The sequence below is a fragment of the Piliocolobus tephrosceles genome, chromosome 6 (assembly GCF_002776525.5).
Source record: "Piliocolobus tephrosceles isolate RC106 chromosome 6, ASM277652v3, whole genome shotgun sequence".
NCBI classification, from domain to species: Eukaryota; Metazoa; Chordata; class Mammalia; order Primates; family Cercopithecidae; genus Piliocolobus; species Piliocolobus tephrosceles.
In genome coordinates this window covers 3,271,157-3,292,814 of record NC_045439.1, presented here as the reverse complement: position 1 = coordinate 3,292,814, position 21,658 = coordinate 3,271,157, and the positions used below count along the sequence as shown (strand labels likewise).

At 39.6% G+C, this 21,658-nt stretch overlaps 1 long non-coding RNA gene, 1 pseudogene and 1 gene segment (V, D, J or C); 2 read left to right on the top strand and 1 right to left on the bottom strand.

Annotated features, from left to right (window-relative positions):
- The first annotated feature begins 3,428 nt into the window (after window positions 1-3,428).
- LOC111532288 lies at window positions 3,429-4,142 on the top strand (annotated as a pseudogene). Its single transcript, XR_002728495.3, has 2 exons — window positions 3,429-3,597; window positions 3,701-4,142. The product of XR_002728495.3 is annotated as an immunoglobulin heavy variable 3-23-like (transcript).
- Window positions 4,143-10,991: 6,849 nt separating this feature from the next.
- LOC111530313 lies at window positions 10,992-11,646 on the top strand. The segment is given in 2 exon segments: window positions 10,992-11,134; window positions 11,246-11,646. Coding segments are annotated over 2 exon segments (450 nt in total).
- A 971-nt stretch (window positions 11,647-12,617) lies between these two features.
- Window positions 12,618-19,866, bottom strand: LOC111530309. The gene is made up of 3 exons (XR_002727763.1): window positions 19,684-19,866; window positions 16,166-16,267; window positions 12,618-12,800 (listed from the first exon to the last, which is right to left on the bottom strand). It is a non-coding gene; the product is annotated as an uncharacterized LOC111530309 (long non-coding RNA).
- Between the last annotated feature and the right edge of the window lie 1,792 nt (window positions 19,867-21,658).

Sequence of the window (21,658 nt, the reverse complement as noted above, 5' to 3'; positions counted from 1 at the left end):
GATCTTAAGGCTCAGAAAACAGATTCCGTGCAGCAGTAAAATACCAAATTCTAACATGACTCAAGAATAGCATCACATGACAGAGAGCAGGCCTTGAAAGGAATTAAAATCTTTTACCCTAAAACATATTCTTTGACATATTTTAACATCGCCCTGCACAGTTATAATTTTGCAAGAGAAATTTACATTCTGTAGATAATCTGCTTCCCTTTCAAGGTGTTTGTGTTATACTGAGGAGATTAGCTGAGAGTCTAGTATCTTTTAAATTTCTTAATAGAAAATATTTGCTGTCTATTGCCTCTAAGGTTGGTCACATAAGAGACTACATCTACCTAAAAAGAATTTTGTTCTCAAAAACCCGTTATCTTAACCCAGACAATTTTTTTTTTGTTCTGCTTTCAGGTCTTTTGATAAAAATGTAAGTCTTTCAATCAATTGCCAACCAGAAAATCATTTAATTCACCTGTAAGCTGTAATCTCCTCCCCACATTGCCTCACTTCTAGCGGTTTTGTCTTTATGGACCAAGTCGACATATATCTCACATGTATCAATTGATGTTATTAAATTTAACCTGCAATCAAGTCATTTTGGGCACATGTTCTCAAGATCTTGTGGGGCTGTGTCACAGGGCATGGCCTCACATTTGGCTCAGAATACATCTCTCTAAATATTTCGCAAACTTGGCTTTTTATTAATAGTTCTAATAGAACCTACTGCGTGGTCTTTGTTACATCCACAAGCATGATATTAATAAACTTTAGTTATTAAAATAAGCACATGTTGGCAATTTCTTATGAAGTTCCACAGAGACCTTCTGTGGGATCGAGTGTAAATGTTTCAAAGTATTTCTGCAGCTATTTCAAAATCTACGTTCCACAGATACTGCTATCGGATTCCTTATGTCAGCTAATTATTTGTCTTATGATTTTTGCACTTTTGTAGACGATCACAATTTGTTTTATGATTTTTTTTTTTTTGTAGATGACCATGCCCTATCTTTTCTATGCCTTTATTGTAGAAAATTGTCTGAAACTACTCAGGGCTACATTTGAAAGTCCTTAGTGCAGTGGCTGCTGGAATTGCAGTGGGTTTCCTCTGCAGCTAGCAGACACCCAGATTCCTTCAGTGAAGACTTAATTTTGTTTCCTGCTTGGCTTTGGGCCTTAATCTTTTGCCATCCTGAAAGACTCTGTCTTTCAGGTCCCCCTGGTCATCCCAGAGCCACAAGGACCTGACAATGGTCAATGTGGTGGGAGGGGTTGCACTGACCGGGCACTCTCTGTGCTTCTGAGGGAGCCACACTCCAGGCAGACATCACAGTCCCGACTCGGTGTGTCCTTCCAAGTATCCCTGCCCCTCCTGCACGTGTGATGCTGATCCATGCATCTTCCTCCCATTCCTGGGTAGAGGGTCTTCTCTTTTTTTCCCATGTCTTCTTCCAGCAGCCACTATGCCTTCCCACTGATGTCTTCTGCTTCCTCTTTTCTGCCCTTCCCAGCAGGATGAGGCTGTTTTTTTCTGAGGGAAGAGAGAGGAGGTGGGAGATGAGGCTGTTATTCCTGAGAGAATGGACAGAGCTTTGGGGCTTTTGTTTCTTCTATCCCAGTTTCTATGAGTTCCTCCAGTGCCTGTAACACTGAGGTGTTAGTGGCTTTGCCCCAGTATGTTAATTCTTTGGTAAGGTCCTGGTGGCAGGGGAGGTGAGTCTGGATGCATTTCAGCCACAGCTGCTGTTCCACTTTCCCACACAGAAACATCTTGGGAGGGAGAGGCTGGAGATTTTTGTGATGTGTCCTCAATCCTGGCAGAAAAGGTTTCAGTAGCAGTAGGAATCCTCAGTTGTATGTCCTCTGATAATTTAAACAATAATTTCTTTATTATACTCAACTCTAAACAATCTGAAGAATATGTCTAAGTTAACCCTGCATTCACTTACATGACATTTGCTGGCCTCTGCCCCAGATGAGGTCATATTCTCTTCCTGTTTGTTCCTGCAGGTCACCGACTTTCACAAGATGTAAGGTCCCTTCTTTGTCCTATAACATCAATAATCTGATGTTTTAAAGAAAATGTGCTAATTTGCAGCTCAGTAAGGTTAGTTGTTGTAAACATAATACATTTTCTTCTGGGATGCCTACATTTCCAGGCTGAGTAGAAGCTTTATTTGTAACACTCAGAAACTGGAAATAACAAAAATGTTAAGGAGCTTTATCAATAGCAGGGGTGCACTCATTAACTGGAATACTGTTCCTCATTACAATGAACACATTCTTCATACACAACCAAATTACTGACTCACAAGTAATTATGCTGAGCAAGAAGCCACACAAATGAAATAGAAACTGTAAGATTTCACTTTAACCAAATCTTGAAAAATAGATCTGAAGTAACAAACGTGAGGGACTGACTCAGTACGGTGAAAGAAAAATGACTGGGAGGCAGGAATTGGAGGAAGCCAGGGAAACTTTTAAGTGTAATTCATCATTACCTTGATTGTTATTTGGGATGCACAGGTGAGCACATGTGAAATTACATTTTTTCCTTTGGAGACATGATCTTGCTTTGTCATCCAGGCTGGATCTCAGTGGTGAGATCATAGCTCTCTGCAGCCTCAGACCCTGGGTCTCCACCAACCCTCCTCCTGCTGCTGTACATAGCTGGGAATACTGGTATATAAGACCATGCTTGACTTCAGTGCTTATTAAAATGCACACATTAATTAAGCAATATTTATTACACAGCAATAATGCCTCAATAAGACTATTGCAAATAAGTGGATAATTTGTTCAATAAACATTGATGGAAAGATAGATGCTAACATGAGAAAATGCGTGACACCCAATAAAATAAAACTGTAGGAAATGTGCTTTTCTTTACAATTGTTAGGTAATCACAACAGTGCATACACATCACACCATGTTCTCATTACAGAGAAGAGGTTCTGAAAACCTCACTAGCTGCGACCCCTGTGTGCTGGGCTTGGTTCAGGGAGCAGTCAGGTCCAGTGGTGAGAAGCACAGGCCCAGATACCCAGGCTCGCTCTGACCAAATGTGAGCTCCGGGGACATTGTACAACCCATCTGTGCTTTTGCTAGGAATTTCTCATCTGTAACATGGAAATGATGTTGCTACCACATACCATGTTTCCTCTGCATATGTAAAAATAAAAGATGATTGGCGCTAACTTTAAATGAACAGTTTATGCGTTTAAAACAACACCACTGCTTTAAAATAGAAATTACAAAATTATAAGTTTTATAAGTTTTAATATTTTATCACAGAACAAACTTTCAATAAGTAACCACAATTTCCAAATGCTACCAATATCACAAATCTCCCCCAGGACACTCCTCATGCTCTGAGCCCCGCTGTCTCCTCAGGCCTCTCACCTCAGAGCTTGCTATATAGTGGGAGACATGCAAATAGAGCCCTCCCTCTGCTGATGAAAACCAGCCCAGCCCTGACCCTGCAGCTCTGGGAGAGGAGACCCAGACCTGGCATTTTCAGGTGTTTTCATTTGGTGATCAGGACGGAACACAGAGGACTCACCATGGAGTTTGGGCTGAGCTGGGTTTTTCTTGTTGCTATTTTAAAAGGTAATTCATTGAGAACTATTGAAATTGAGTGTGAGTGGATAAGAGTGAGATAAACAGTGGATACATGTGGAAGTTTCTGACCGGGGTTTCTTCTTGTTTGCAGGTGTCCAGTGTGAAGTGCAGCTGGTGGAGTCTGGGGGAGGCTTGGTACAGCCCGGGGGGTCCCTGAGACTCTCCTGTGCAGCCTCTGGATTCACCTTCAGTGACTACTACATGCACTAGGTCCGCCAGGCTCCAGGGAAGGGGCTGGAGTGGGTCTCACGTATTAGTAGTGGTAGCGGTGGTAGCACATGGTACCCAGACTCTGTGAAGGGCCGATTCACCATCTCCAGAGACAACACCCAGAACACACTGTATCTGCAAATGAACAGCCTGAGAGCCGAGGACACGGCTGTGTATTACTGTGCGAGAGACACATTGAGGGGAAGTCAGTGTGAGCCCAGACACAAACCTCCCTGCAGAAACGTTCAGGGGAAATCAGCTGCAGGGGGTGCTCAGGACCCACTGATCAGAGTCAACCCAGAGGCAGGTGCAATGGAGGCTGATTTCCTGTCAGGATGTGGGACCTCGTCTTCTTCTCACAGTTTCTCCAGTGAACCTCTCTAAGTTTAGAATTCTGTGCTTCCTAATGTCATCTCTACATATTTTTTAAAATATCATTTAATATGAGGACCTATTCTCACATGCACCAAATGCAGATTGTCATTTACAGAGATGAAAAGGCCTCAATTATGGCCACCAGGATCAGAGTTCTGAGGAAATGCAGCGGTGCCTGGTGAGTCTTCTCCAATCAGACCCAGGACAGAAACTTCAGGGAGATTCCCTGACTAGAAGAGTCTTAATGGATGGTCTTCCATTTGTTTGTGTCCTCTTTTATTTCATTGAGCAGTGGTTTGTAGTTCTCCTTGAAGTGGTCCTTCACATCCCTTGTAAGTTGGATTCTGAGGTATTTTATTCTCTTTGAAGCAATTGTGAATGGGAGTTCATTCATGATTTGGCTATCTGTTTGTCTGTTACTGGTGTACATAAGAATGTTTGTGATTTTTGCACATTGATTTTGTATCCTGAGAATTTGCTGAAGTTGCTTATCAGCATAAGGAGATTTTGGGCTGAAATGTTGGGGTTTTCTAAATATACAGTCATGTCATCTGCAAACAGGGACAATTTGACTTCTTCTTTTCCTAACTGAATACCCTTGATTTCTTTCTCTTGCCTGATTGCCCTAGCCAGAACTTCCAACACTATGTTGAATAGGAGTGGTGAGAGAGGGCATCCCTGTCTTGTGCCAGTTTTCAAAGGGAATTTTTCCAGTTTTTGCTCATTCAATATGATGTTGACTGTGGGTTTGTCATAAATAGCTCTTATTATTTTGAGATACGTTCCATCAATACCGAATTTATTGAGAGTTTTTAGCATGAAGTGCTGTTGAATTTTGTCAAAGGCCTTTTCTGCATCTATTGAAATAATCATGTGGTTTTCGTCTTTGGTTCTGTGTATATGCTGGATTACGTTTATTGATTTGCATATGTTGAACCAGCCTTGAAGACACAGCGAGGGGACGTCTTTGTGAGCCCAGACGTAAACCTCCCTGCAGGGGAGCTCAGGAAGAGCAGGAGACGCTGGAGACACCAGCGGGCGCTCAGGACACACATCAAGGCAGGTGCAATTGGGTGGAAAGGTGCTGCGGATGGGGTTTGGCATCACCATCATATTTCACCGCTGGACACCTGCCGCTGTGTTTATTCTCATGTACGTGATTCTTTGTAGCATTAGAAAAATGGCATTTATAGAAATATATAACCACATGTAGGTGCATCAAGTCGTCCTCTCCACCTTATGTGGACCTTTTCCATTAAGACCCTGAGTCCCTGTATTTATTTGAGCACCTCATAAATTACGGTCAGTTATGTAGGGTCTCTAGCTCTTCGTTGTCCCTTCTCCTCTCCTTCTCTCTCACTCACAAACTCACACACACACAGAATTCTACAACTTCAGTTACCTGATGTGTTGAAATCAATTGATTAAAGTGCAGTTTTTCCAGCTTACCTGCTGTTCATATTACTGTAAGAATAAGAACGTTATGTTTCTCAACTGTGTACTTTCCTAAGATAATAACACTTTTTAAAATAATAGCCATATACTGAAAGCAATCCAAATATCAGTCAGCAGTGTCATTAGTAAACACTTAATTAGTAAACACATTGTAGTAAATTCATTCTCTGGAAAAACAGTCACTGTTACAATCAGGTACCGCTGACTACACTCAAGAGCAAGGATAAATTCACAAGTATGTATGGTGAATAAAATAAGACAAACAAATACAAGTACATACACACTATTACACTTTTATAAATTCTATGAAATGAAAAGTAGTCTAATCTTACATAAAGAAAACCAGTAGTTGACTCCGGACATGGTGTGAGAAGTGGAGGCTGGGAAGCAGGAATTACAGGAAAACAAAAGGAAACATTGAGCATAGTTGAGTTTTTTCTAGGTTGAGAAAGGTGATGGTTATGTCACTATTTGTCAAATCGTACACATCATGGGAGGGCTACTATTTGCTAATTTCACCTCATTAAACTATTACAAATTTAAACACATAGAATATGGTAGAAAATTAGTTAGACAGAGATGAATAAAATATCGGAGAAATGAAAAAAAATCACAGAACAATGGCATAAGAACCTCACTCATCAGGCCAGGCACGGTGGTTCGTGCCTGGTAATTCCAGCACTTTGGGAGGCCGAGATGGGTGGATTACAAGGTGAGGAGATCTAGACCATCCTGGGTAACATGGTGAAACCCCATCTCTACTAAAAAAAAAAAAAAAAAAAAGAGCCAGGCGTGGTGGCGGCGCCTGTAGTCCCAGCTACTCGGGAAGCTGAGGCAGGAGAATGGCGTGAACCTGGGAGGCGGAGCTTGCAGTGAGCCGAGATCGTGCAACTGCACTCCAGCCTGGGTGACAGAGCGAGACTCTGCCAAAAAAAAAATAATAATAAACTAAAATAAATAAATAATAAATAAATAAAACTTCACTCTTCAAATTTAAGAAATTTTAAATTTATCAACACAGAATTAAATATTTCATTAAATATATATGAGAAATCAAACATAGGTATAAATAAACCCTAAGTCTACCCATATTCTGAGGGAAACACTAGAATACAATAAAATGACGTCATGATTTCATTACACAATGGGAATTAATCAAACCGCACCAGGCATGTGCAGCTGAGTCCTGGAGTTGATTCAGGGAGCAGGTGTATCCTGTAGTTAAGAACCGTGACACCAAGCTCACAACATTTGTTCTAGTTGACACCGTACAAAGGCCAACCGATCACAACTAAAATGTAGTGTGAATATCACATCTGTGGGTGCAGCACAGTCCCCAGTATGAATATGGAAAGGTTAATTAACAATTGGGGTGTCTGATGAGAGTAGCGCTGGTCTCTCAGGAATGTCCAAAATGGCTTGATCAAGTAAGAAAGGAGACTGGCTCAGGGTTGCTCTAGTGGTTTGGTGGTGGAGGCAGAGTGAGGGTTCTCACTCACAGAAAGGAATTTAGGGGGTATGGACTTCCAAATGGCATCAAATGAGGGAGTTCCTGTGATTCATAGCTAGATTCACCTTGTGTGGGAAAGAAAAGAGGTGATGGATCAATGAGCATTACATTATTGGCAGTCAGACATCAGAACAATAGTCTGACAACTTGTTCTATGTAGCACCTATAAAAATCATGAACAAAAAAACAGATCAGAGTCCAATATGGGTGGACAACAACCAGGTCTGCAAAAAAATGAGAAGACTGGTTATAAGAATAAGCAAAACATAATAAAATGAGGAGGAAAATGAGGAGAATGAGGTGAAAGGCACGGGGCAGTGGATTATGCAAGAGTCCTGTTCCAATGTCTTTTGTGGAGACTTTTCACTACCTAAAATCATCCACCTATTCTGAATGTCTTAGATGAACTCTCTGCTTCAAAACATCACAAGGGTCAGAGGATTCCTGAGAATATTCAGTTTAATATCTACTATTTAAGTAGCCTTACAATTGTGTAAAATTCTTAGTTATTGTTATTATTATTGGAGATAGGCTTCTGTCACACAGGTTGGAGTGCAGTGGCACAATCACAGCTCACTGTAACCTTGAACTTCTGGCCCACACAATCCTTCTCTCTCGGCCTCCTGAGTATCTAGGACTAGAAGCGTGCACCACCAAACCCAGCTGATTTTTCAAAAAAAAAGTTCTTTCATAGAAATGGGGTCTCTGTATGTTGCCCAGGATGGTCTCGAACTCTTAGTGTCATGTGATTCCCCTGGTTGTACATCTCAAAGCAGTGGAATTATAGGCATGAGCCACCACATCTGGTCTGAACAGATTCTTTGGTTGCAAATTATCAACCTAAGAATTTACTCCCTGAATGTTTTCTGCAGTATTTCGGTTAACAGTGCCTGACAAGATTTATTCCAATATGTTTCAACAGCAGAAAGTTTTCCTGATGTTTCTTCCAGTAGATGTAATTTAATGGTTGAAAATCACAAAATAACGGTTAGAAGATGACATAAAAAGGTAACCTTAAACTTTTGATGATTGGAGTCAGTATAATGCAAAAATTACTTTCAATGTTGTGTAACACATGCATGCAACAGGACAAAGGTGAGCAAAGAGAGTAAAATTTCTAAATGTATGAACCTTCCAGTTCCCAAGTCATAGGGCAGTAACTGATGTGTCCTGAGGGAGGGACCATAATGTCATAGTGCTAGTGGGATAACTTTTGGCCAACAGAGTTTCCGTATTTTATTAAAGTTTTATGATCTTTTAATTTAAAGATGCCATTTTATCAACATATCCAGAATATTGTGAGTGGGATTGATTCTGTGTGATATAAAAAATGTCAGTGCCTTCCATGTTTAGATGTTACACACCAGGTTAAGACTGAGTGTTTGGTGAAATGATGCACCGTAACATTGTTCCAGGTTCTATACTTTTTTTTTTTTTTTTTTTTTTGTATTTCTCTTTGTTTTCATTTGGTTTCAGATTTACATGTCAGGTCTGTAGCATGTAGGAATTCCTTAAAAAGTGTCTTTTCTTGTCGTCTGTTTGATGGGGCTTCCAGAAGATTCAAAAACTTCCTCTGCCTGCAGCACATTTTAGAATTCTGCGCTTCTGTAGAATATCTGTATTTAATTCTGGTCTTTGGCTAATTTACAATTTCTAATAAGCGCAATAACTTCTGCCTACTCAGCTGATTTTGCAACAGGTAGAGGAATATATCCTAAATGAAAATTTGTACTAGTAATATAAATTATTATTTCATAACCAACGCTTTTATTATTTAATTGCTATTCATTAAGAAACAAGTGCATTCAAATGTTTTATTTCACTGACAATTTCTCAATTGGTGAAGGGCATTAGACTAAGGAGTCCATATCCCTAGGTCCATATTCTTTGGTCCATATTCCTAGGAAGGCGTTGTGACCCTGGGTCTGGGTGTGACCTTCTGATTGTTTCTGACCCTCCTCCAGATGAGATGCTGGTCTGTGTGTCCTTGCCCCTTCCCCTGGGGTAGAGTCCTCCTGTTTTCCCCAGGTGTTCCCTCCCACAGCTCCAGTGTTCTCCTTTGGTATCATCACCGTCCACAACTGCTGCCCTGCCCTGCAGTTTAAGGCTCTGATTCCATAAGAATGACAGGGGAGCTGCTTCTCAATAGATCTTTGGTGGGGACCTCTGTTCCCTTCTCAATTCCTGAGGGGTTGAACCAGTGCCCTCATGATTCTGGTTTCAGTGGCTTGCCTCTGCAGAGGAAATAATTAGTTTGGTAGTGGCAATAAAGGAGTTGGGTCTGAATACATTTTAGAAGTGTGGGCTCTTGTTCTCTCCCAGACAGACACGTCAGGAAAGGAAGATTTTTGTCACTGTCCTCTTTCTTGGGGGAAGGGATTCAAGAGGATAGGACAGCTCTTCAGTATGTGGTCCCTTAACATTTCATGCTGCAGCATACTTACCACACTCAGTTTCAAGTAATCCAATATATATTTGTATTTTTTTTCTTGGAGTAGTCTATATTTTATATTCCAGACTCTACCTTGCTGGCTTACAAGCTCTACAAGAACTTGCTTCACCATAAACTTCAGATTTGTTTTTTCTTGTGAAATTTTAATTATCAGAAGTATTAAAGACCATTTGCATAATTCCAGCTTCTATGGTTATCTGTTATTGTTGATTCAATTGCACAAAAATAAGAAAAATATATTTCTTTTCTATTTACATTTCCAAGCATAATAGCAGATTTTTTAGTAAGACACAGAACAATAAAAATTAAATGTTGTTCAATAAAAACATTGTTGTTCAAAAAAAAATTTTTAAGTTGTTCAAAAAAGCAATAAAAAAATGAAATGCTTCATAGAAAAACAAATTATGGTAAATTTGTTTGCTAGAATACTACCCAGCATTTATAACAAATAAATATCTGATATACCCAAATATAAGGCAAAAGGTCTACTTATTTGTGTTATGTAAAATAAGTCAAACAAATTAGAATACATACTGTTATTTCATTTTTATAAATTCTGATAAATAAAATGAATCTGCAGCAGTTTTACAGGGAAGTGGTAGAAGAAAGAAAGGGAAAAGGAGGAAGAATATAGAAGAACAAAAGGAAATGTTGAGAATTTTCTTGTCCACCTTGACAACGGTGACAGTTGCATCATGTTCATCAATTGTACACCTTAAATATGTGAAAGTTTATTATCTGTAAACTAAAACTAATAAAAATTTTACAAGCAAACAAATGGAAATTCAGACAAGGAAGGAGTGACAGAAAGACAGAAAAAAAATGTATATCAAATTTCAGAAATACTTAAGAACTTATCTGCTTGAACCCTAGTTCTCACCATATTTGTGGGTGAATGCCAGAATGCAGCAAAATCGCACATGCTCTCACTACAGAAAGTGAGTTCTACAAACTGCACTAGGCACCCGCAGCTCTGTCCTGGAGCTGGTTCAGGGGGTAATCGTGGCCAGTGATGAGGAGCACGGCCTCAGATACCTGGGCTTACTCATCCCAGACAGGAGCTCTTAGGCATATATTTAGCTCCTTTTCCATGTGTGGTATACTTCCACATCTGTACGTGGAGAAACCATTGACTCTGACAAAATACAATTTACACAAGTACGTAAAAAGAAGTTAGAGTGATCAGTTCAAAGTGTTTATCACAGCAAATGTTTTATAATGAGACAACATCTTTTCCAAATACCATCATTGTCACTAAACTCCTGCAAGGCACAGTCACCTTCTCTGGACCCGTCTTCTCCTCAGGTGTCCCACGACAAAGCTTACTATATAGTAGGAAACATGCAAATAGGGCCCTCCCTCTCCTGATGAAAACCAGCCCAGCCCCGACTCTGCAGCTCTGGGAGAAGAGCCCCAGCCTGGGATTCCCAGCAGTTTCCACTTGGTGACCAGCACTGAACACAGACCACCAACCATGGAGTTTGTGCTGAGCTGGGTTTTCCTTCTTGTTGCTATTTTAAAAGGTAATTCAAAGTTATCTCAATAACTAGAGATGTTGAGTGTGAGTGGACATGAGTGAGAGAAACAGTGGCTATATGTGGCAGTTTCTGACCAGGGTGTCTCTGTGTTTGCAGGTGTCCAGTGTGAGGTGCAGCTGGTGGAGTCTGGGGGAGGCTTGGTCCAGCCTGACGGGTCCCTGAGACTCTCCTGTGCAGCCTCTGGATTCACCTTCAGTAACTACTACATGAGCTGGGTCCGCCAGGCTCCAGGAAAGGGCCTGGAGTGGGTAGGTTTCATTAGAAACAAAGCTAACAGTTACACGACAGAATACGCCGCGTCTGTGAAAGACAGATTCACCATCTCAAGGGATGATTCAAAGAACACACTGTACCTGCAAATGAACAGCCTGAAAACCGAGGACACGGCCGTGTATTACTGTACCACAGACACAGTGAGGCGAGGTCAGTGTGAGCCCAGACACAAACCTCCCTGCAGGGGTGCGCGGGGCCACCAGGGGGCGCTCGGGACCCACTGAGGACGGGACAGGTCCGAGGAGCAGGTGCAGGGGGAGGTTTCCTTTGTCCTCAGCTGGAAAGTCAGGTTTGTATTTCATAACAGCAGCATTCTTGGCTGTGATAGTTTGTTACTTGTATTTATAGTGAATATATAATCGTTACTATTTAAATTTTAGCATTTGTTAAAGTTACATATTTTAAATATACACTTTCAAGAAATAAACAGTTCTAATTATTTGCACCGATTCTTCCAGAGTTTTATTAACATTTGCTGGCATCAGCAACCACATAACTATAGGGATATAAATTTATACGCATAGAAATATGTATAGGCCGGCGTGGTGGCTCACGCTTGTAGTCTCAGCTACTTGGGAAACTGAGGCAGGAGAATTGCTTGAACCCGGGAGGAGGAGTTTGCAATGAGCTGTGATTGTGCCACTGCACTCCAGCCTGGGCGACAGAGTCAGACTCCATCTCAGAAAAAGAAAAGAAAAGGAAGAAAAGAAAGAAAAGAAAAGAACAGAAAAGAAAAGAAAAGAAGAAAAGAAAACGTAGACCTATGCATGTGTGTGTAGGCATTCATATTAAATATTACAGTAAAATAATTCTGAAAATATGTCCTAAAGAATCAAACTTAAGGATGAAAAAACTGTAAATTATTAGAGTAATACATAATTTATTTCAGTTGTTTTTAATTGTTTACATGAATTGATTTCTGTTTGTTTATTTAAAAGTGGCATATTGGTCATTTCAGAAGAGCTAAGAGTAAATTTCAAATATTGTTGTCACAATAAATGATAAGTATTTGAGGTGATGAATGATAATTATCTTAATTTTTTCTTAATTATCTTAGTTATTTCATATTGTATTCACAAATCATAACATTGCTTCTTACCTTGTAAATGTAAACAATCATAATTTGTGAATTTACAATAAATTTTTTATTTTAATTTTCAAAATTTATCCTAGATCATTATCTTTTTCTTCACTTCCAGGTCTCATTGAATTTTCTCCACAGCCCACCTGCACCGTTGCCTTCTGAAGGCTTCTGGGAGTGGCTGCTGGATGGGCAGAGTGGATGCCCCACGTGAGTCCACATGACCTGGAGCCTCCTTCTCCTTGGATTAGGCCATTTCCTTGGGATCACAGGGCTCTTCACTATCTTCACCCAGTGCTGTAAGAAAGAAGTTACGTCACACTTCAATTCATCACGCCTTACTTTACTTTTCTAAAACAAGATGAAGGTGATAATATTAATAGTAAATACATCACAACCAAATAGGATAAGTCCTATTCCATGGGACAGAGTTTCTTATCAGGACTTTAAATTAAAACTCTTTTTCTTCCCAGTTTCAGATATGTCTTTATCAGGAGTTTGAAAACAGACTAATACATGAGCAAATGATGCAAACAGATACTTCTTAAAAGAATACATACAAGTGGCCAGCAAATATAGTTTTAAAATGTTTAGCATCAGTAATCATCAGAGAAATGCAAATAGAAAAATGTTCTGATTTCTGTCACTATAGGTCCATTTTTTTTGTTTTGAATTTCATGTAAATGGAATCAAACAAATACAAAATGAATTATATATTTTCAATTTCTTTATAGATGAGATACTAATATCTCCATATTAAAAAATTAACCCTCTAAGTCATCTCTTAAAATTATTTTTTCTAAGGACTCAAACTAATCTATGATATAATTACACATTTCAGATGTAACTGCTGGGTCAACATTGAGAATATATTAACACTTAAAACATGTGCTTGCCAAATATTTTTATTTTCCTGTCGACTGTCCCCTGTTATGATTTTACACTACATATCAGCAATTTATTGTGATAAAACAGGTAGAAATATTACATCAATTTTTTATTAACTTGGTATAACTAATAATACAAAATGTTTCACATATTTTAGGCATGTTTTAATTATCTGTGAATTTTATCTTTATACATTTATCGTTTTAATATGTCACCTTTATCTTTAATATTTCCAATAATTTTGTATAACTGAATGCATTTTAATAATTATTGTAATAATCACATTTACATTTTATATTTGAATTTTCATATACATTTTATGGATATTTCAATTTCATTATAAAATATTTTCCTACAATTGTCTCTTTCCTATTTTTGTTAAAGTTAACTTAAAAATACATAGATCTTCAATGTACAATTTGAGGGTCTCTGACAAATGTGTGCACAAATAAATAATTATTTGCTTACTTTTCAGTGTATACCCAGTAGTGGGATTGCTGGGTAAAACGATATCTCTGTTTTAAGTTTTTGAGAAATCTCCAGTCTGCATTCCAAAGTGGAAAGACTAATTCACATTCCCATCAACAGTATAAGTGTTCTCTTTTCTCCACTGCCCCACCAGCATCTGTTGTTTTTGACTTTGTAGTGACAGCCATTCTGAGTGGTGTGTGGCTGCACAGCTACACTCATCTCATCTTTGATAAAGCTGATGAAAACAGGAATGAGGAAAGGACTCCCTGTTCAATACATGGTGCTGGGACAACTGGCTAGCTATATGATGGAGATTGAAGCTGGACATCTACTTTCAACATATGTAAAATTAACTCAAAATTGATGAACGATTTAAATGTAAGACCTCAAACCATAAAAATCCTTGAGGACAACCCAAGAAATACTCTTCTTGATACCAGCTTTGACAAAGAATTTTTGGCTAAGTATCCAAAAGCAATTGCAACAAAAACAAAAATAGACAAACGGGACCTAATTAAGGAGTTTCTGTTCATCAAAACAAACAAAAAAGCAATCAAACAAAATTATCAGCAGAGTAATCAGACAACCTACAGAATGTGAGAAGGTATTCACAAAGGTTGCATCCAACCAGGTCCTAATATCCAGACTCTACAGGAAATTAAAACAAATCAAGAAGCAGAAACAAAAAACCCCATTAAAAATGGGCTGATATGGCTTGTCTGTGTCCCCGCCCAAATCTCAACTTGAATTTTATCTCCCAGAATTCCCACGTTTTAGGAGGGACCCAGGGGGTAGTAATTGAATCACGCAATCCCGTCTTTTCCGTGCTATTCTCATGATAGCGAATAAGTCTCATGAGAGCTGATGGGTTTATCAGTGGATCCCGTGTCTGCTTTTTCCTCATTTTCTCTTGCCACCGCCAGGCAAGGAGTGCTTTTCACCTCCTACCATGATTCTGAGGCTGCCCCAGCCATGTGAAACTGTAAGTCAAATTAAAACTCTTTTTCTTCCCAGTTTCAGATATGTCTTTATCAGGTGTTTGAAAATGGACTAATACATGGGCAAATGACACAAACAGATACTTCTCAAAGAATACATACAAGTGGCCAGCAAATATATTTTTTAAATGATTAGCATCACTAATCATCAGAGAAATGAATTTTTCTTTTTGAAAAATGTTCTGATTTCTGTCACCATAGGTCCATTTTTCTTGTTTTGAACTTCATATAAATGGAATCTAATATTATAGATCATTTTTTGGAAGGGGCTACTTTTGTTATTCGTGAGGTTCATTCATGTAATTTCCTCTATCAAGGTTTTCTCATACACATATAGGTACTCATACACATATAGATATTTCATATCTGAATCTGTCCTTCACATTAATAAATGAGTTTAGTAAGTAAATAAATCAGTTCATTAAGTGAATAAGTGACAATGTGTGTCTCTATTTTCCTGTCGATGGAATTTAAGTTTGTTTCCAATATAAATATGAACAAATCTGTTATAAATATATTTGTAAAAGTTCCTCTGCTTATATTCTCACATTTTTATTGATAAAATATGTAGAAATATAAATATGCATTATAACTTCTCAGCTTTATGGAGCTGTAACTGACAAAATTGTATGTATTTAAGGTACATCACTTGATGTATTGATATCCTTGGGGAAATGCACATCGTGATCAAGGTAATTGGCATGCCTATCATCTCAGAGAGTTATCATTTTATGCCTTTTTTACTGTGTGTGTGATAAGAACACCTAAAATCTACTCTTCTGGTGAATGATATGTTTATAATACAATATTCATTTTCATAGTAGCACTGCTGTAGGTTTCATTTGGAGAACTCCTCGGCCTATGTACCAAGCCGTTCTCACACTCCTGTAAAGAACTACCTGAGACTGGGAAACTTATGAAGAAAAGCAGTTTAGTTGACTCAGAGTTCCACTGGCTTAACAGGAAGCATTACTGGGAGGCATCAGGAAATGTACAGTCATCATGGAAACTGAAGGGGAAGCAAAGATCCTCTTCACATGCTGGAAGGGGAGAGAGAGAGAAAGAGCAAGGGGTGATGTGCCACACTTTTAAACCATGAGATCTTGTGAGAACTGTATTACAAGGACAGCAAAGGGGAAGTTTGCCCTCATGATCCAATCACTCCCCCTCAGGCCCCTCCTACAATACTCGAGGATTAAAATTTGACATGAGATCTGAGTGGAAGCACAGAGCCAAACCATATCATTCTACCCCCGGCCCCTCACACATCTCATGTCCTTCTCACATTGCAAAATAAAATTATACCTTCTCAACAGTCTCCCAGTTTTAACTCATTTCAGCATTAACACAAAAATCTTCAGTCTGAAGTCTCCTCTTAGACAAGGTAAGTTTCTTCCACCCATAAACCTGTAAAATCACAAACAAGTTAGTTACTTCCAAGATAAAATGGGGCACTGCATAAATGTTTCCATTCCAAATGGGAGAAATTGGCCACAATAACGGGGCTACATGTCCCCATGCAAGTCCAAACCCCAGCAGGGCAGTCATCAAATCATAAAGCACCAAGATAATTTCCTTTTAGTCCATGTCTCACTTTCACTACACACTGATGCAAGAGGTGGGCTCCCAAGGCCTGGGAAGCTCCACCCTTGTGGCCCTGCAGGGTACAGTCCCCATGGCTGCTGCATTCATAGTCTGGCATTGAGTTCCTATGGCTTTTCCAGGCGCACTGTGTAAGTTTTTGGTGGTCCTCTTCTCACACATCCATTAGGCAGTGCCCCAGTGGGGACTCTGTGTAGGGGATCCGATACCATATTTTCCTTCTACACTGGCCTGTTAGAGGTACTGCATTAAGGCTCAGCCCCTGCATAAGACTTCTGCCTAAATATCCAGACACTTTTCATACATGATCAGAAACCTAGGAGGAGGTCCCCAAACCTCAGCTATTGCCTTATGTGCACCAGTAGGCTCAATACCACATGGAAGCAACCAAAGCTTAGGGCTTGCACCCTCTGAAGCAATGGCCTGAGCTTTAACTTGGCCCCTTTTAGCTACGGGTGGCCCAGGAGAGACAGGGATGCAAGGTGCCATGTCCAGAGGCTGCACAGAGCAGTGGGTTCCTGGGCCTGGACAATGAAACCATTTTTCTCTCCTGGGCTTCTAGACCTGTGGTGGGAGGGGCTGCCGCAAAGATCTCTGGAATCTCCTGGAGACATTTTTCCCACTGGTTTTGTCATTACTTTGCAAATTTCTGCATCCAGCCTGAATTTCTCCCCAGAAACTGAGTTTTTCTTGTCTACCACATGGTCAGTCTGCAATTTTTTTTCAACCTTTTATGCTCTGCTTCCATTTTAAACATAAGTTCTAATTTCAGATCATCTTTTGTGAATGCATATGACTTATGTTTTCAGAAACAGCCGAGTCAAATCTTGAATGCTTTCCTGCTTAGAAATTTCTTCTGCCAGATACATTAAATCAACTCTCTCTAGTTCAACATTTCACATATACCTAGGGTAGAGGCAAAATGCCACTAGTCTTTTTGCTAATGTGTAGGAAGTGTGACCTTTACTCCAGTTCACAAGAAGTCCTTCATCTTCATCTGAGACCACCTGTGTGGATTTTATTGTCCATATCACTATCAGCATTTTGGGCAAAACCATTCAACAAGCCTCTTCAAAGTTTCAAACTTTTCCACATCTTCCTGTCTTCTCGTGAGTCCTCCAAGCTTTTCCAACCTCTACCCATTACCCAGTTACAAAGTCACTTTCACATTTTCAGGCATCTTAATAGCAGTACCCCACTCCTGGTGCAAATTTTCTGTATTAGTCCATTTTCACACTGCTATAAAGAACTACCTGAGACTGGGTAATTTATGAAGAGACTTAGTTGACTCACAGTTCTGGAGGCTAAACATTACCTAAGCATTACTGGGAGGCATCAGGAAACACAGTGATGGCAGAAGGTGAAGGGGAAGGAAGAACCTTCTTCACATGGTGGTAGGAGAGAAAGAGCATGTGAGCCAGGAGGTGTCACACTTTTAAACCATCAGATCTCTTGAAATTTTTATCATGAGAACAGCAAAGAGGAAGACCAACCCATGACCCAATTACATTATATTAGGTCCTTCCTTCAACACGTAGAGATTATAATTTGACATGAGATTTGAGTGGGAACACGGAGCCAAACCATTTCAACCTGCATAACTGAAAGCTTTTACCCATTGACCAAAATCACCCAATTTGTTCCTCCTCCCAGCCCCTGGGAACTACTATTCTACTCTGCTTCCGAAAGCTGGAATATTTTGGATTCTACGTATAAATGAGGTCATGCAACATTTGTCTTTCTGCGTCTGGCTTGTTCTACCTAGCATAATGTTCTCTACATTATTGCTAATGTAATAAATTCCTTGTTTTTAAAGGGCGACTAATACTCAATTTTATGTACCTATAAGCCACATTTTATCTGTTCATTTATAGACGGACATTGACTTATTTTCCCTATGAAGTATTATGAGTGGTCTCACAATGAACATATATTTGACACATTTCTCTTATTTTCCCTAGATGTATACTCAGAAGTGGGTATACTCTATGTTCAATTCATTGAGTGATCTTCATGTTGTTTTTTATAATGGCCGTACTAATTTACATTTTCTTCCCAAGCATGCACAAATCACTCTGTACCACATTTTCAGGTCTATGTTTAAGTCTTAAATACATTTTTAGCTGATTTCTATGTATTGTTTGAAGTGAGGTCTATTTTTTTCTTCTGCATATGGATCATATGGATGCCCAGTTTTCACACCACTTGTTGAAGAGAGGGTCCTTTCTCTAGTATGTGTTCTTTGCAATACGGCAAAGACCAGATTATTGGAAAGAAATGGGTTGATTTCCAGGTTGTCTATAATGTTCCACTGGTTTAATGTCGGTTTAAATGTCAGCACCATATTTTATGATTTATATAGATTTGATTTTGAAACTGTAGAATATAATATATTCAGCTTTCTTATTTTTGCCCAAAATTACTTTGGTTATTTGAAGACTTTTTATTTTTGTATCAATTGGAGCATTAAAAAAAAATGCCAGGCTGGGCGCGGTGGCTCAAGCCTGTAATCCCAGCACTTTGGGAGGCCGAGACGGGCGGATCACGAGGTCAGGAGATCGAGACCATCCTGGCTAACACGGTGAAACCCCGTCTCTACTAAAAAAAAAAAATACAAAAAAACTAGCCGGGCGAGGTGGCGGGAGCCTGTAGTCCCAGCTACTCGGGAGGCTGAGGCAGGAGAATGGCGTGAACCCTGGAGGCAGAGCTTGCAGTGAGCTGAGAACCGGCCACTGCACTCCAGCCCGGGCGACAGAGCGAGACTCCGTCTCAGAAAAAAAAAAAAAAAAAAAAAAAAAAAAAAAGCCATGGAGATTATTTGTTTATTTTCTCAGTATATAATAGACAAACATATTTTATGGGAACATGTAATATATTAATATATTTATAAATGTGTAAGTTCAGATCAGGTTTGGTATATCTATCACATTAAACTTGTATCTTTTAATGTAAGGCAAGTTTGAATGACTCTTTTCTAGATATTTTAATGTGTACATTAGATTACTGTTAACTATAGTCACCTTACTGATCTATCAAACAATTAGGTTTTATTTCTTCTATATAACTGTATATCTGTATTCAGTAGTCGACCTCTCTTTATCGCCTTCTGTCTTGTATCCATCCAGGCTTCTGGTAACCAACAATCTGCTCTGTAACTTCAGGAGATCCAGTTTTCTTAGTTTTGAAGTTTTAACATCAAAGTAAGAAGATTCAATATTTACCTTTCTTTGCTTGGCTTATTTAACTTAATATAATGACGTCCAGTTCCATTCACGTTGTTACAAATCACAGGATGTCGTGTCTTATGGCTGAATAATATTCTATTGCATACACAGATTACATTTTCTGTATCCATTTGTCCACTTGCAAACACTGCGATTGCTTTCATATCTGGGCTATTGTGAGCGGTGCTGCAAAGAACATGGAAGTGCAAATGTCAGGCCAACAAAGAGAATAAATAATTTTCACAAGAGGAGAAACTGCTGGATATCAGTGTTGGGTTTGGGGTCATAGACACATCTGTACTGAGTGAGAAACCATGACGTCAAGGGAGGAGTTGAGAACTTGCTCAAGTGAAGCATCAGCATATTTCTCCAAGGCACCTATTATCACCAAATCACAAGGGTGATGAATTTTTGAATGTCATTAAATATGATTTCCCAGTAAGTAAGTTGCTAAGGCTTTGGGTTTGCACCATCTGAAGCCATGGCCTGAGTTCTACATTGGCCTCTTCCAGCCATGGCTGGAGTGGCTGGAGGCAGGGCACCAAGTCCCTAGGCTGCACACAGCACCAGCAGGGCCTGGCCCAATAAACCACATTTTTCTCTTAGGTCTCTGAGCCTGTGATGGGAGGGGTTGCCATGAAGACCTCTAACATGCCCTGGAGACATTTTCCCCATTGTCTTGAGGATTGACATTCGGCTCCTTATTACTTATGCAAGTTTCTGCAGCTGGCTTGAATTTACCTCAGAAAATAAGATTTTCTTTTCTACTGCATTGCCAGGTTGCAAATTTTCCAAACTTTTATGTTGTTTCCCTTTTAAAACTGAATGCCTTTAACAGTATTCAAGTCACTTCTTGAATTCTTTGCTGCTTAGAAATTTCTTCTGCCAGATATGCTAAATCATCCCTCTCAAGTTTAAAGTTCCACAATTCTCTAGGGCAGGGACAAAATGCTGCCAGTCTCTGCTAAAACAAAACAAGAATCACTTTTGCTCCAGTTCCCAATCCCAATGAGTTCCTCATCTCCATCTGAGACCACCTCAGCCTGGACGTCATTGTTCATATGAATATCAGCATTTTTGTCAAAGCCATTCAACAAGTCTCTAGGAAGTTCCAAACTATCCCACATTTTCCTGTCTTCTTCTGAGCCCTGCAGACTATTCCAATCTGCCCATTACCCAGTTCCAAAGTCGCTTCCACATTTTTGGTTATCTTTTCAGCAATGTCTCACTCTACTGGTACCAATTTACTGTATTAGTCTGTTATCATGCTTGTCCCAAGACTGGACAATTTACAAAAGAGGTTTATTGGATTTACAGTTCCACCTGGCTGGGGAGGCCTCACAATCATGGCAGAAGGTGAAAAGCACATCTGACATGGTGGCAGACAGGAGAAGAGAGATTGTGCAGGAAAACTCACCTTTTAAAACCATCAGATCTCATGAGACTCATTCACTATCACGAGAACAGCACAGGAGAGACCTGCCCCCATATTTCAATCACCGTCCGCCAGGCTCCTCCCACGACATGTGGGAGTTGTGGGAGTTACAACTCAAGATGAGATTTGCATGGGGACACAGACAAACCATATCACTGACCCTTCTCCACATCATCTCTCACGACCCCAGGGAAAGAGCAGAGATTGACTGACTGCAGAATTTGGGGTAGAAGCTACTCCTGCCAAACTTAGAGTATTCTGAGGCCCCCAGCCCAGTTTTATGGAACAATAGAGTTTTCCCATGTCTAGGGACCCCTAGCGTACCCACAGCCAAAGACTGCTGGTTGGGTGTCACTGAGGGGTTCAGAATTAGAGCACCTGGTAGCCTATCTCACCACAGCCCCATTATGTAACTTACCACCATCTGACTTCAGGTAAGAGCTCAATATTAATTTTTCTGACACAATTTTCTTACCTCATTTATTTGTAAGTTTGTTTATAAAATTTTATTTCATTTTAAGTTCTGGGATACATGTG